Here is a 13,558-nt window from a genome sequence, read left to right as displayed (position 1 = left end):
GGAATTGCCCGGCACTGCCGATATATGAGGGGTTTGTAATGGTCTGCCTGTTCTAATTGATTTCTTAACCTACATCACAATTAATAAGGTCAAAATTATGTACACATAAAATGCAAAATATTACATTTTGTCAGTATAATACAAGTATAATACAAATAATCAGTTTGTTATCTGTTGCTAATTGCAGAGCTGACAACTTAAGGACCGGGCTGTGTTTGGTTGATCAGTGCTGCGTGGGCTCTCCAGCACAGATCGTGGTTTAGGCAGGGTGATCAGACTTCCCCCCTTTTTTCCCCACTATGGGGATGACCTGCTGGGGGGGTCTGATCGCCGCCACTCCGTGTGGCCGAGCTTCCCCTCCGCAGCGATATTGCACGCTCCCTCCCCTTACATCCCTCTCCCTCCGGATCTGGGCGACACAGGACGGAGATCAATCAGAGGCTGGGGATCGCCGATCTCCTTTACGGCACTGCTGCGCAGCAGCGCCGTATTGATGTAAACAGCGGGGATTTCTTCCCCGCGTGTTTACAATTAGCCTGCGAGCCACGATCGGAGGCTCGCAGGCTATTCACGGAGATACCCTCCGTGAACTGACATGGAACGGCCGCTCGTTTCCATGTAAAACCACAAACGACCAGCCGCTGCCTATCGGCGTTAGCTGGTTGTTAAGTGGTTTTTAAAACACACATTGGGCCTGATTCACAAAGGGGTGCTAACAGGTAGCACGCTGGTGAAAAGCCCTTTATCACGCCTAAACTCAGTTTAGGCATGATAAGTTTGGGTGTGATAAGTTTAGGCATGATAAGTTTAAACACCAACTGCGTTAGCACTGCAGTGCACAGCTGATCAAAAGTTTTGCGCTAGCAAAGTCTGGTGCACTTTGCATAGAGTTTAATGGCGCTGCTTTGCGTGCGGGACTTTGCACGCTATCTACACTTATCTAAACTTATCACACCTAAACTTATCACACCTAAACTTATCACGCCTAAACTGGCTTTTCACCAGCGTGGTGCAATGGTTATCACGCCTAAAGTCTCTAACTGGGTTAGCACCGCTTTGTGAATCGAGCCCATAATGTTTATACTATTCAAGTATTTTTATTTTTATTTGTTAAAAATGAGCTGAGACCAAGCTCACAAACAATAATGTTCTTCTTAAATCACTTAGGATTTGACAACTGAAATGATCATTTATGATCATTTCAGTTGTCAGACTGATATCAGTACAAGCATCCCCAGTTTTCAGTACCCAGAAATAGTTTTTGTGTTTGGATTTTTTGGGGCTGATTGCTATGTCCTCTTCATGAGATGCTTTCTACTTTTTATCCCCATTCCCTTCTCTATAAGATTGGAACTTAAGCTTGGAGTCCTGAACCTTCTAATGAACTATCGCTGGATGCCTAACGACTGTCAGCCAAAACAGTCACATATGATAGATTTGTCTGCAAAAGCTGCATATTTGTGCTGGGCTTTTATCTACAGGCATTTTCTGCTGCAGAAGCTATTTTTTTATATACTTTTGTGAGTACCTTGGTATCCCACTTCTAACCGTTCTTGCTTTCCCACATATTTTCAAAGTGTGAATGTACCATGCAATTCCTTTTTACTCTTCACCTGCAGAAATAACCTTGTGAAGGTCACTGCAACTCAAACAGCTGTTTTCAATGGTAAGCTCCACAGAACAGGGACATACTGTGTCTGCAAAATCTGCTGTACACATCTGTGTATATCGTGCCAGCTCCTTTTATTTATAGTAATGTGTTTCTAAAATGCAAATGTGCAATTATTAGTGGGCCAACTGCCTTTATAAATCATAGTCTTAGGCTACTATAAATTTTCCACTGTCATTAAAAAGAAATGCATACACCTTTTTTTAAATAGCTATAGCCATTAAAAGGTTGTAATGTATACTTTTTTGGATAATAATCTGTAGCTGCACAAAACTGTTACTTTCAGCCTATTTCCAATCCTGTTTAGTTCTAGAAACAGACTGTGAATTCTAAAGAGCAAACTATTTTCTAAATCGATTCTGTGTCCAGAGGTGCCCTCGATATGGAATATTGTGTGCTGTGAAATTGCCATGGTAAAGTGGTTTTTGCTGCTAGGGTCACATCTCTTTCACTGAGGAAGTCATTTCAATATTAACAATAAGGAATGGGAAATGAAATGGGAAATCAGGAATCAAGAAACTCATCCCATGCTTTTTTTTATACAATTAAACCCTGTAACAGTAAGGGCATGTCCTTTTTTCAGGAAATTATGAATCTAGAACTAGACAAAAATGGATATAATTAGAGTAAATGGTCCGAACAGGCCAAAAATCTTTATGCAATTTGACAGAAAGTAAGTGAATCCCGCAGCTAACTAAAAATGTCACTGCAAATGAATACATTGTATCAAGGGATATGGCTGTCACCTACAAACCTGTACTGACTGCTAATTATTAAAAATGGTATATCTCATTTATGCATCAAAATGGGAGTGGCTTCAAATAAAAATCAGTAAGCTTTTACTGTTCCTGTTAAACATTGCATGCACTATTTTGTGGGATTGCTTTAGGCCTGCAATGTCACTTAAAGCACTTAAATCTCGACTCTATGTTTTCTTAGATCCATGCAGGCAGTCAGTGGCAGAGCTTCTCTGTGGTCAAGTATACAGGGGTGCTTGAAAGTTTGTGAACACTTAAAAATTTATATAAAAACAGAAAAAAAACAGAAAAACTGGAAAGAAAAAAAACCCTGATGAACTATGAAAACAAAAAGAGAAACATATGGGCATCCTCCAGCATAGTAAGGTGTATTAATGTAAAACAGCACAAAAAAATATACACTTACTCCAAATGAAGAATGGATTGTAGCGTACTAGCGAGGGTACATCACCAGAGCTGAACGCTGAGGCCAGCGGCACCACTCTGACAGTCCACCACCGTTACAAGCCAGTTTCAAAGCAAATGGGATGAAAATCAGGTATGAAACCTTGTTTAATTTAACTACTTGCTGCATGCCGTGCAGTATATTCACGACCCTTTAAAAAAGACAGGATGCAGCAGGGCCGTGAAAACAAGTCTGCAGCGGCATGCAGCCGCCGCTCGCTCCCGTTCGCGCGTGCGCGCGCACCGCCGTTACCGCCGCTTAGAGGGGAAGTTAATGAATGGGACCTCAGGTCCCATTCATAAATCTAAGTCCCCAATTCAATGAATACCAGCGTCTACGAGACGCCGGCATTCATTGTATCTTCCTGTGTTACACAGCCACGGATTACTTCCGATTCACGTGTTTACGTACGTTAATCGGAAATGACGACTGAGGACATCTTGTGGCCAAATAGTATATTGCACCAAAATTGCATTTTATTTAATAAAAATCCCCACACTGACTGATATAATTAACTATTTCCCTCCCACACCCTCCCATAATACCCAAACTTTTTTTTTTATTTATAAAAGGGGGAAAAAAATTACATAAAAAAAAATATATAAGTAGTTACCTTAGGGACTGAACTTTTTAAAAATTTATGTCAAGGCAGTATATTACTATTAATTTTTAATTTATGGGCTTGTAATTAGTGATGGACGCAAAATTGAAAAAATGCACCTTTATTTCCAAATGAAATATTGGCGCCATACATTGTACTAGGGAAATTTTTTGAACGTTGCAATAACCGGGACAAAAGGGCACATAAAATGTGTGGCTTTTATCCACAGTAGAATGTTTTATTTTAACACTATAATGTTCAAAAACGGAAAAATAATGCATTTTATAATTTTTTTTTTCTTATTATTTATGTTAAAATGCATTTAGGATAAAATAATTCTTGGCATACTGTACCTCCCAAAGAAAGCCTAATTGGTGGCAAGAAAAACAAGATGTGGATCATTACGCTGTGATTAGTAGTGATTAAGTTATTGGTAAAAGAAAGGGAGGAGCGCTGACAAGTGAAAATTGCTCTGGTCCACAAGAGGAAAAATGCCTCAGGTGTCAAGTGGTTAAAGCCTGATCACATATACAACACATTTGTACTGTACATGTGTGTCATAGCTTGAACAAAAGGGGGTGTCTAAAGGACCTCAGAAAAAAAGTTGCCCACAAAGCTTAATAAAGATACAAGCTTCTAAAGTGTTTTTTTTATTAGAATAGTTTAACAGATTGTGTACAAATGGAGGAAATTAAAGACTGTTGTTACTCTACCCAGAAGCAGTCAACAATCAAAGAGGTCTGTAAGGCTTATAATAGTCTGTGGGGTTACAAAAAACCAAGGATAACTTATAAGCAACTTAAAGCCTGTCACACATAGGCAAATTTGAACACAGTGAATACATCGCAGGAGACTTGGGGGCAGCCGGCGCCACCATAGGCTGTAATACGAATCACGAATTACGGCTATAGCAGTGCACAGGGAGTAACTTCGGCACCATCAGAAGACGGAGCTGAAGTTACTTTTAAAACACAATAATTGGGCTTCCACCAATTGCTGGAAGCCAAATTATTTAATTACCCACCATCCATGTCGGCCTGGAGGGGGAATAGTATTTAACACGGCCGGGAACTTGTGCAGCAGCCGGATCAGCCATATACCGGCTGTATCCTGCGCCCAAGTCTCCCGCGCCGATTCCTCTCGTACGCAGGCAAATGTTGACGTTGATGAGTCACAAGAGAGCCCTGAACAACAAGGGCGTGTATGGCAAAGTTTTCAAGCCACTGTCTCCATTCCAATACGAAGCTCCAACATGAAACTAAAGACTGCTGCAATTGCAAGACATTAGTTGGCTACTAGTTGTAGCCAGTCATGAGGTAATAACATGGTATCATCTCTGTTACATCATTATCAGAGATTACAGAAGGTTTTAGGCAAGAACGGACCATCACAAGTGGAGTGTACTTCTCTAACCTACCTCCTACTTCCTGTTCTGGATAATTTGCTGCATAGGGATTAAAGGTGACATTTGGGCAAAAAGTACTTATTTCCACTTTGCCAATATGTTCGCAAAAGTGCCATTACCTTTGTAAAAGTGATGATAAAAGTACTGTTTATTAATGAAAGTCAATGGTTTATGCAAAAAGTAAGGGTAAAGGGACATTGCTCTTTTCTGTTCTAATGTCTGATGCCTAACCCTAACTTCCTCCAAGTTAAGCTGTTCCCTATTAGTAACTCCTTGATGCAGATATCTAACTCACCTCAAAGTCAATTATTTTCTAACACCTGACCCCTTTCTCCTCCCAACACACAGTCCTTTATTAAGCTTATGAATTTGCCACACAAGCCCCAATGGACAGCCCTTCCTCATGACTCACCTCAACCTTTTAAGCCTAAGTGATACTCATAAAAACTTTCCCCGGACCCCAAACTCTATCCTCTAACCCTCATAAAATAGTGTCTAACCCTAACCAGTACTATTCACCTTCACCTTTTACTCTATAATGGGTACATTTGAGCAAAACACCAGTATTAAAGAGTAACTGTCAGGCTGCAAAAGCTAATTTAAACCTCTATTCTCCTGTGTTAAACATTTTAGAAGGAAGCCAAAAAGGCAATACTGAAGTTAAAAATCTCTCTTACTTTGATGTGTGCTGAACAGCAAGGCTGTTATTCTTAAGCCCTTAAAAGGATGAGAGGCCGCATAACATACTGCAAAGCATTCTGGGGCCCTCCCCTCGGCTGCTAGTGAGAAGTTACAGGTTCATGTTACAGCAGCTTGTAATGCAGTCCAGCTCACAGCACTAAAAAATCTCAGGGCAGAGTATACTGCATGAGTCCGCTATTGTTCCTAGCCACATGGCTAATTAATATTCACTGCACAGTAGTGTTGTCCATTAGGCTCTTTTTTGTGAGTCGAATCATCAGGAAGCAGGGAGGACATGACGACACATTTGGCTTCATAGGAGACAGACAAACATGGAACCTGCCATGAGCTGTCAGGAGCATCATTCTCTGCAAATACTATATAAAAGTTCTGTGAAATCCAAACGTGGACAGTGAAATGCATATGTAATGTAAGTACAGCCAATATTTAGCTACTGATATATGTGTTTTTTTTCTCTGAGACCTTATACCTGACAGCTCCTCTTTAAAATTTGATTGATTGATTTAAGCATTTTGCAAGCATTTACAGTTAATATGTTAGCAGTTTCACTTCAGGAGGAAGTTTTTTCTTATTATGGTTTTGTGCTTATTTTTAAAGCCCATTTACTAACTGCTACATTAACTGCTGCTGTGCAGAAATGCATAAAGTAAACCATATGAGTGTCATTTATACTGGAGTTATTCTTTTAGTTCAGTCCAGTAGAAAGCAGTGCACTACTGAATTATTTTTTAGTGTAAGAGTATAATTTTTCTTTCAGTTGAAATATTCTTACCAGTACTGTAGTGACAATGAGTGTGCGGTTTGTCAGTGACTCACTGACATTTGGTCCTCGCCCTTTGGAAACTTCTGTGATGTTCAGACCATCATTGAGGTTCCATGTTCCTACCTATGAAGGATCAAAAATATATCTTGTTAAAAGAACACTTACAAAAGTGCACTCCCTATCCTTGCAAAACAGTTAAACCAGGGATAAAACTCGTAACTTGGCAGTACAGAATGGCAGTATTCCACACTTTTTCCTGCTTTGATTAATGGCTGTTCCTTATAGCACAGCTGAACCCCAGTGTCATACAGCAGTAAACAAGATAAATACACAGTGTTATTATATGTTGGCATTAATTTATGTGTACGTATTGTGGCACAAAAGCATTTCAGATGTGTCCCTTTATTTGTTTAAACTGGAACTATTCATAGCAAAAGGAAAATTTGGTTTGAATTTATTTAATAAATTACATTGAAGGCAGGCAGTTTATATAAAAGTACACAAAGCTAAAAAAAAAGATCTATAAACAATTAACATGGTAAGGTTTTTTTTACTTTACATCTATAAAATACGGTTTTAGCATATCCTAAGAAAACACACACACACACACACACACAAAAAATACCCAAATCTTAAAGTATACTAGCTAACGTTAGTATTTCTTTCTCACCTTATTTTAGTCCTGTTTGCTTGTTATGTGCATGAACGTTTTGTGAATCAATCTACTTATCTAGACTGTATTTAGAGCAAGACAAGACAAGAAAAGACAAATAACATTTATATCGCGCTTTTCTCCTGGCGGACTCAAAGCGCCAGAGCATCAGCCACTAGGGCGCGCTCTATAGGCAGTAGCAGTGTTAGGGAGACTTGCCAAAGGTCTCCTACTGAATAAGTGCTGGCTTACTGAACAGGCAGAGCCGAGATTTGAACCCAGGTCTCATGTGTCAGTGCCCTTAACCATTACACTATCCAGCCACCATGAGCAAAACAAGCATTAAACACACAGAATACACTGTTCCACATTAACCACTTCAGCCCACAGGGTTGTTCATTTTTTGCATCTGAACAACTTTCACCTCCCATTCATTTGCCAATAACTTTATCACTACTCATCACAAATAATTGATCTACATCTTGTTTTTTCTGCCACCAATTAGGCTTTCTTTGGGTGATACATTTTGCTAAGAATTATTTTATTCTAAATCCATTTTAACAGGAATATTAAGAAAGAAATGGAAAAAAAATCATTATTTCTCAGTTTTTGGCCATTATAGTTTGAACTTAATACATGCTACCATAATTAAAACCCATGTATTTTATTTGCCCATTTGTCCCGCTTATTACATCATTTCAATTATGCCCCTATCACAATGTATGGCGCCGAAATTTTATTTGGAAATAAAGGTGCATTTTTTCAATGTGTGTCCATCACTATTTACAAGCCCATAATTTCAAAAAATTATATTAATATACTCCTTTGACATGCATATTTAAAAAGTTCAGACCCTTAGGTAACTTTTTATGTTTTTTTAATGTAATGTTTTAAAACATTTTTTATTAACAATTTTATTTGGGTAATTTTTGGTGTGGGAGGTAAACAGCTAATTTTAAATGTAAAAAAAAAAAGGTATTTATTTAATGTAGCTACAAGATGGCTACAGTCAAAAAGTCCTGGAAGTGTATGATCACGCTTCCAGGAACATGAATGAGGATGGGAATTTTTATCTAACTCAGAAAAACCGCAGCCTCTGATAAGAGGCTGTCGGTTTTTCTGCGAGGGACTTCGATCAATGAGTAGGAGCTATAATCCCATTCAATGATCGCTGGGCTAACGGCCGGCAGCGAGAGTGCACGCGGCCGGTGGGAGTGCGCTCAGCCTATGTGGACGAGAATGTTCGTCCAGATAGGCTTAAGTGGTTAAATAAAATGTTACTGTATATCTTTTTCTTATCTTATTTTTCCTTTTTTCCCCTTCCTTTCCTTGTTTGATGCTTTAAAGGCAATACATACATAAGATGAGAAAAACATATTATAGGTCTTACATTAACAATTATAAATAGTGTTAAGGTCTAGAAGTAGTCAAATGAATGTGGATGTGTATTTGCCTGGTCAGTTGTAAAAATTGGTGCAGTGCAGTACCATACCTTCAAGAATTTTTTTTGTGTTGCTTTTTATTGATACACCGTTTACGCTAAATCAGTTACTCTCAGTTATAACTGAAATAAAACTGATTTTCAAAGTAATGCCCATGTTTTCCTATGGCACAGTTCACACTATACACATTTTAACTGAAACGTTTTTCACAATGCACTGCTATGGAAAAAAAGCATACCAACGCATACTAAAGCACACTAACACATACCAACGCATTAAGTGTAAAAGGACCCTAAGTGTTTTTAAGTGTGGGGTTCATAAAAAATAGGGAAACTTAGGAAACAGGATTTTCATCTGATCCAAGTTAAAAATATTTTTATTAATCTTAGGATGTAGCAGTTTGTTGAGTTTAAGCCCCCCCCCCCCCCCCTTTTTTTCTTAAATAGCACTTAAAAAATAATTACAGATTGTGCCACCACTTCCAAACCTCTTAACCCTTTATCTTAATGCAGTCTGGTTTTACTCAGAGTACTGCTGCCTTGAGCATGATGCTCCAGTCCCCGAGAAATATAAAGTCATATGGTTGTTGATGCTGGTGGTACACTGCAAGGGAGGGGAGGAAACATTCCTTCTTTGAAAAGCTCTCTTATTCAATGTCAAAGACAATGGGTTCTTCTCCACCTCTAGTGCCCAGAATGTGGTGGAGGTAATGGTATAGAGTAGAGTTTTGGTGGAATTCGAAAACATTCTTCCTCCCAAGGAAATGAACATAGTAGTACATCACCAGCACCTCTTACCCATTCCCACAAATAGTTAATTGAAAAAAAAAAACACCTGAAAAAGGCAGTGTAATGACAGAATGTAGAATGCAGTCAATTATTCAAGATGCTCACTTTTACTTTAATTATCCTGGTTTCCGCATCAGAAACACTTCCTGTATCTATAAACTTTTCTGACTATTGGTTTGTAGCCCTACCCTTCCAAGTGATGTCAAGCCTAGGCTGATTAGCTATGGGTCCTTCTTCTTCCAGTGCACATCGGGAAACCAGTAGTTTTTCCATTCAGCTTAACAGTCCAATTTCTAGTGAAAAATCATTTGAGCGATCAGAAATTCTGATCGGATTGGTCGTCCAACTGGATTTTCATCAAACGAAAATTTGGATTTTCTTGTCTGATGTGATAGATAGGAAGCAAAGATTGGTTCATTGATGGTGTAGTGAACGATTTTTCTTCCGATCAGAATGATCTAATCGCTCGAATGGCTTTTCTTCGAAAATTGGACCGTTAGTGACCACCTTTAAATACACAACGCACAACCATTCCTCAGTAACAGCACTAAAGTTGTGGCCACCTGTGATACATTTCAGAAGGTAAATCAGAATGAGGAAATATTTTATAATGGGCAAACACTAGCTAAATCATTTATACATTAATATTGAAACAAAATAAGCAATTTTATTAATTAAGTTATATTTACTACAGTTCTTCTTTAAATATACTTTAATATGAACATTTTTATGATGTTCGTTTTACTTAATGTTTCTGCATTAATATTTCTGTATTAATGTTTCTGTATTAATCCGAGTCAAACAAGATGTCCCAGGAGTTGTAATCCTATGGGTCTTTCTTAAAGGGATACTGTAGGGGGGTCGGGAGAAAATGAGTTGAACTTACCCAGGGCTTCTAATGGCCCCCCGCAGACATCCTGTACCCACGCAGCCACTCACCGATGCTCCGGCCCCGCCTCCAGTTCACTTCTGGAATTTCAGACTTTAAAGTCTGAAAACCACTGCGCCTGCGCAGCTGCATCCTCGCCCCCGCTGATGTCACCAGGAGTGTATTGCACAAGTCCAGTATGGTCTTTGGTCTGCGCAGTATGCTCCTGGTGCCATCAGCGGGAGCAAGGACACGGCAATGCAGGCGCAGTGGTTTTCTGACTTTAAAGTCAGAAATTCCAGAAGTGAACCTGAGGCGGGGCCGGAGCATCGGTGAGTGGCTGCGCGGGCACAGGATGTCTGCGGGGGACCATTAGAAGCCCCGGGTAACTTCAACTCATTTTCCTCCGACCCCCCTACAGTATCCCTTTAAGATATTTTTGCTGGTGCCTTCATCCACTTCAATTTAACAAAAGTATACAACCATGCAGATACTGTACGAGTTGCAGACTCCAGAGAATTACAATGCTTGTGGCAAATCATATGATTTGGATAACAGTGGGGACATTCATAAAAACAAAACAAAAATATTCCGGCATGTACGGGTGTAGCTAAAATTATTAGCCCCCCAAATCCCCCCCCCCCCCCCCCCCGGAATGATGGAACAAACATTTTCCTAAGCTTCTTCCTAATGTTTGCCGCATTGATGCATCTTGATATAATCAAACATTTACCAATGCTACAGTTTATAATATAAAATACATTTTAGGCTTGCTTTATATCAAATATAATAAAAATGGGGTGGTCAAAAATATTAGCGCCATGTGAATGTTTGCTTTCAAAATACACCTACAGCAATTAACAGCTTTGAAACTACATCTTGAGTTAATTAGCTTCCTAACAACACCTGTGGTCACTTGGCTTCCTGACAACATTCAATCAGCAGGGCACCTGAACACTTGAGAGGGACTACTGTTTCTCATATTGCCAAAGACATGCATGGCATCATGAAAAATGAAAATTATGTTAAATGTTTGAGGGAGAATATACAGAAATCTGCTTGTAGTCTAGGCTTAGGTCATCACTGGGTCTGTTGCAATAAGACAATGACCCAAAACATACATCAAATTTAGTCCAACAATTCCTCAGGGATACTAAAACCAATATCCTGGAGTGGCCCGCACAGAGCTCAGACCTTAATCTTATTGAGATTCTGCGGTGGGTGCTCAAAGTTATTGTCCATGCTTGAAAAACCTGCAATTTGGACCAGCTAGAACAGTTTGCAATGGAAGAACGGGCCAAAAATATCTAAGGAGACCTGTGCCAAACTAGTAAAGAACTACTCTAAGGGCCCATTCACACTTAAAAGCGCAAAGCGGTAGTGCTTAGCGCTACTGTTTTGCGCAAGTGATTTTACCGCATTTAGTGCAGTAAAATCACTGTACACTTCCGTGATTCAGAGCGATCGCAATCAGCGCTTTATCAAGCACTTTACCGCGATCACTCCAAAATCGCAAAAAAATGCTGCAGGTAACACGTTTGTGATTGGCTAATGGCTATACTCATAATTGGTGCCAGTCACGGCAATGAGATCACTGCCATAGGGTTAAAATAGCACTAGCTCTTTAACAAGCGCTAGCGCTTCAGCAATTAGTGGGAATTGCCTGCTAATCGCAGTAGTGAGAACAGGCCCTGAGAGATTGATGTCAGTTGCTGCTCAGAAAGGGTACACCATTGACTATTAATGGCCAGGGGTCTATTAACCTTTTCACATCCTAGCTACAGTATATTCACGTCGTTGCAAGTGGCTCCTGAAAGCCACACGACATGAATATAAGTTACTTTGATTTAATGAGCACAGCACACGTGCTAGCACGTGCCTGGGCTCATTAACCCCCCTCCCCCTAACTACACTAAATATACATCCCTTCCCAGGGCTCCGATTCACCCACCCCCCGCCCGATCTCCTGTAATACCGCTCCTTCCTCCATGCTCAAGCACAATGTAGCAATCACTCACCTGCACTTGTTCCTGCGACGATCGCGATCCCCTCCATTCAGTACCGCTGTCAGCCTCACTTTGCCGAACAGATCGGGTCCCGGCTTGATGACGTCATCAAGCCGGGACCCGATCCGTTCGGCAAAGTGAGGCTGACAGCGGTACTGAATGGAGGGGATCGCGATCGTCGCAGGAACAAGTGCAGGTGAGTGATTGTAACTGCAAGGGGGGTGGCCGTGGGTGGCACCTGCCATGTGGGGGGGGGGGATCTATAACGGGCCCACACCTGGCTATCAATATGTGGGGAGGGGGGTATTTTTTACACACAGCTGGCTAGCCATGGGGGAGGGGGGTAAAGAGGCCCACACCTGGCTACTGTATCTATAGGGGGGGGAGGGGGTTTGATCACAGGGCACACAGCTGGCTATCCATGGGGGGGGGAGATAAAGGGTCCCACCTGACTATCCATGGGGGGGGGATCACAGGGCCCACACCTGGCTATCCATAGGGGGGGGGGAATCAGAGGGCCCACACCTGGCTATCCGTGGGGGGGGGGATTACACAGCACACAGCTGGCTATCAATGGGGCAAGGTGGAGGGATAAAGGGGCACTCCTGGCTGTCCATGGAGTGGGGGGGGGGATTACATGGCGCACAGCTTTCTATCCATGGTGGGAGGGGGAGGGATAAAGGAGCCCACACCTGGTTATCCATGGGGGGTTACAAGGCACATAGCTGGCTATCTGGGGGGGGGGATAAAGGGGCACATACCTGGCTATCTATGGGAGGTGGGGGGGATTTAAAACCACACCTGGATAACTATGGGGGGAGGGGATAAATAGCCACATCTGGGGGGTTACAGAGGCACACCTGGCTAACTGGGGCTGGGGGAAGGGGTACAGAGGCACATCTGGCCAACTATGGGGGAGGGGGGAATATACAGGAGCACATCTGGCTAACTAGGGGTGGGGGATACAAAAGAGCCACATAAATTGTAGGTAAAGCCAAAGACACAACATTGAAAAAAAGCACCTTTATTTTCAAATAATATATCGTTGCCATACATTGTACTAGGATCATAATTTAAATGTTTTAATAACCAGGACAAACAGGCAAATTTAATGTGTGGGTTTAATCTACAGTAGTGCTTATTATTTTTAAACTATAATGGTTGAAAACTGAGATATAATTGCTTTTTTTAATTTTTCTCCCCTTATTCCCTTTAAAATGCATACAAAATAAAATAATTCTTAGCAAAAAGTAACAACCAATTAAAGCCTAATTGGTGGCAAAAAAAACAAGGTATAGATCATGTATGTGTGATAAGTATTGATAAAGTTATTGGCTAATGAATGGCAGGAGTGTGAAATGCAGAAAATTGCTCTGGTTTTAAGGGGGAATAGCCCAGGGACGCGAAGTGGTTAAAGGCCAGGGGTCTAATTATTTTTTTATGTCTCATTCCAAAGACC

At 40.8% G+C, this 13,558-nt stretch overlaps 1 protein-coding gene across 1 annotated transcript in view; it reads right to left on the bottom strand.

The window, feature by feature from the left end:
• The window catches only part of GRIK3 (glutamate ionotropic receptor kainate type subunit 3), an 861,495-nt gene that overhangs the window by 254,842 nt on the left and 593,095 nt on the right, over positions 1 to 13,558 (bottom strand). Inside the window, exon 9 of the mRNA XM_068269053.1 lies at positions 6,353 to 6,466. Coding sequence (XP_068125154.1) covers positions 6,353 to 6,466 — 114 coding nt within the window. The remainder of the gene's footprint in view (positions 1 to 6,352; positions 6,467 to 13,558) is intronic.

This window comes from Hyperolius riggenbachi, chromosome 2, assembly GCF_040937935.1.
Source record: "Hyperolius riggenbachi isolate aHypRig1 chromosome 2, aHypRig1.pri, whole genome shotgun sequence".
In the NCBI taxonomy this organism is placed as follows: Eukaryota; Metazoa; Chordata; class Amphibia; order Anura; family Hyperoliidae; genus Hyperolius; species Hyperolius riggenbachi.
Note: the sequence above shows the minus strand (reverse complement) of the source record. Positions and strands in the feature narration are given on the sequence as shown.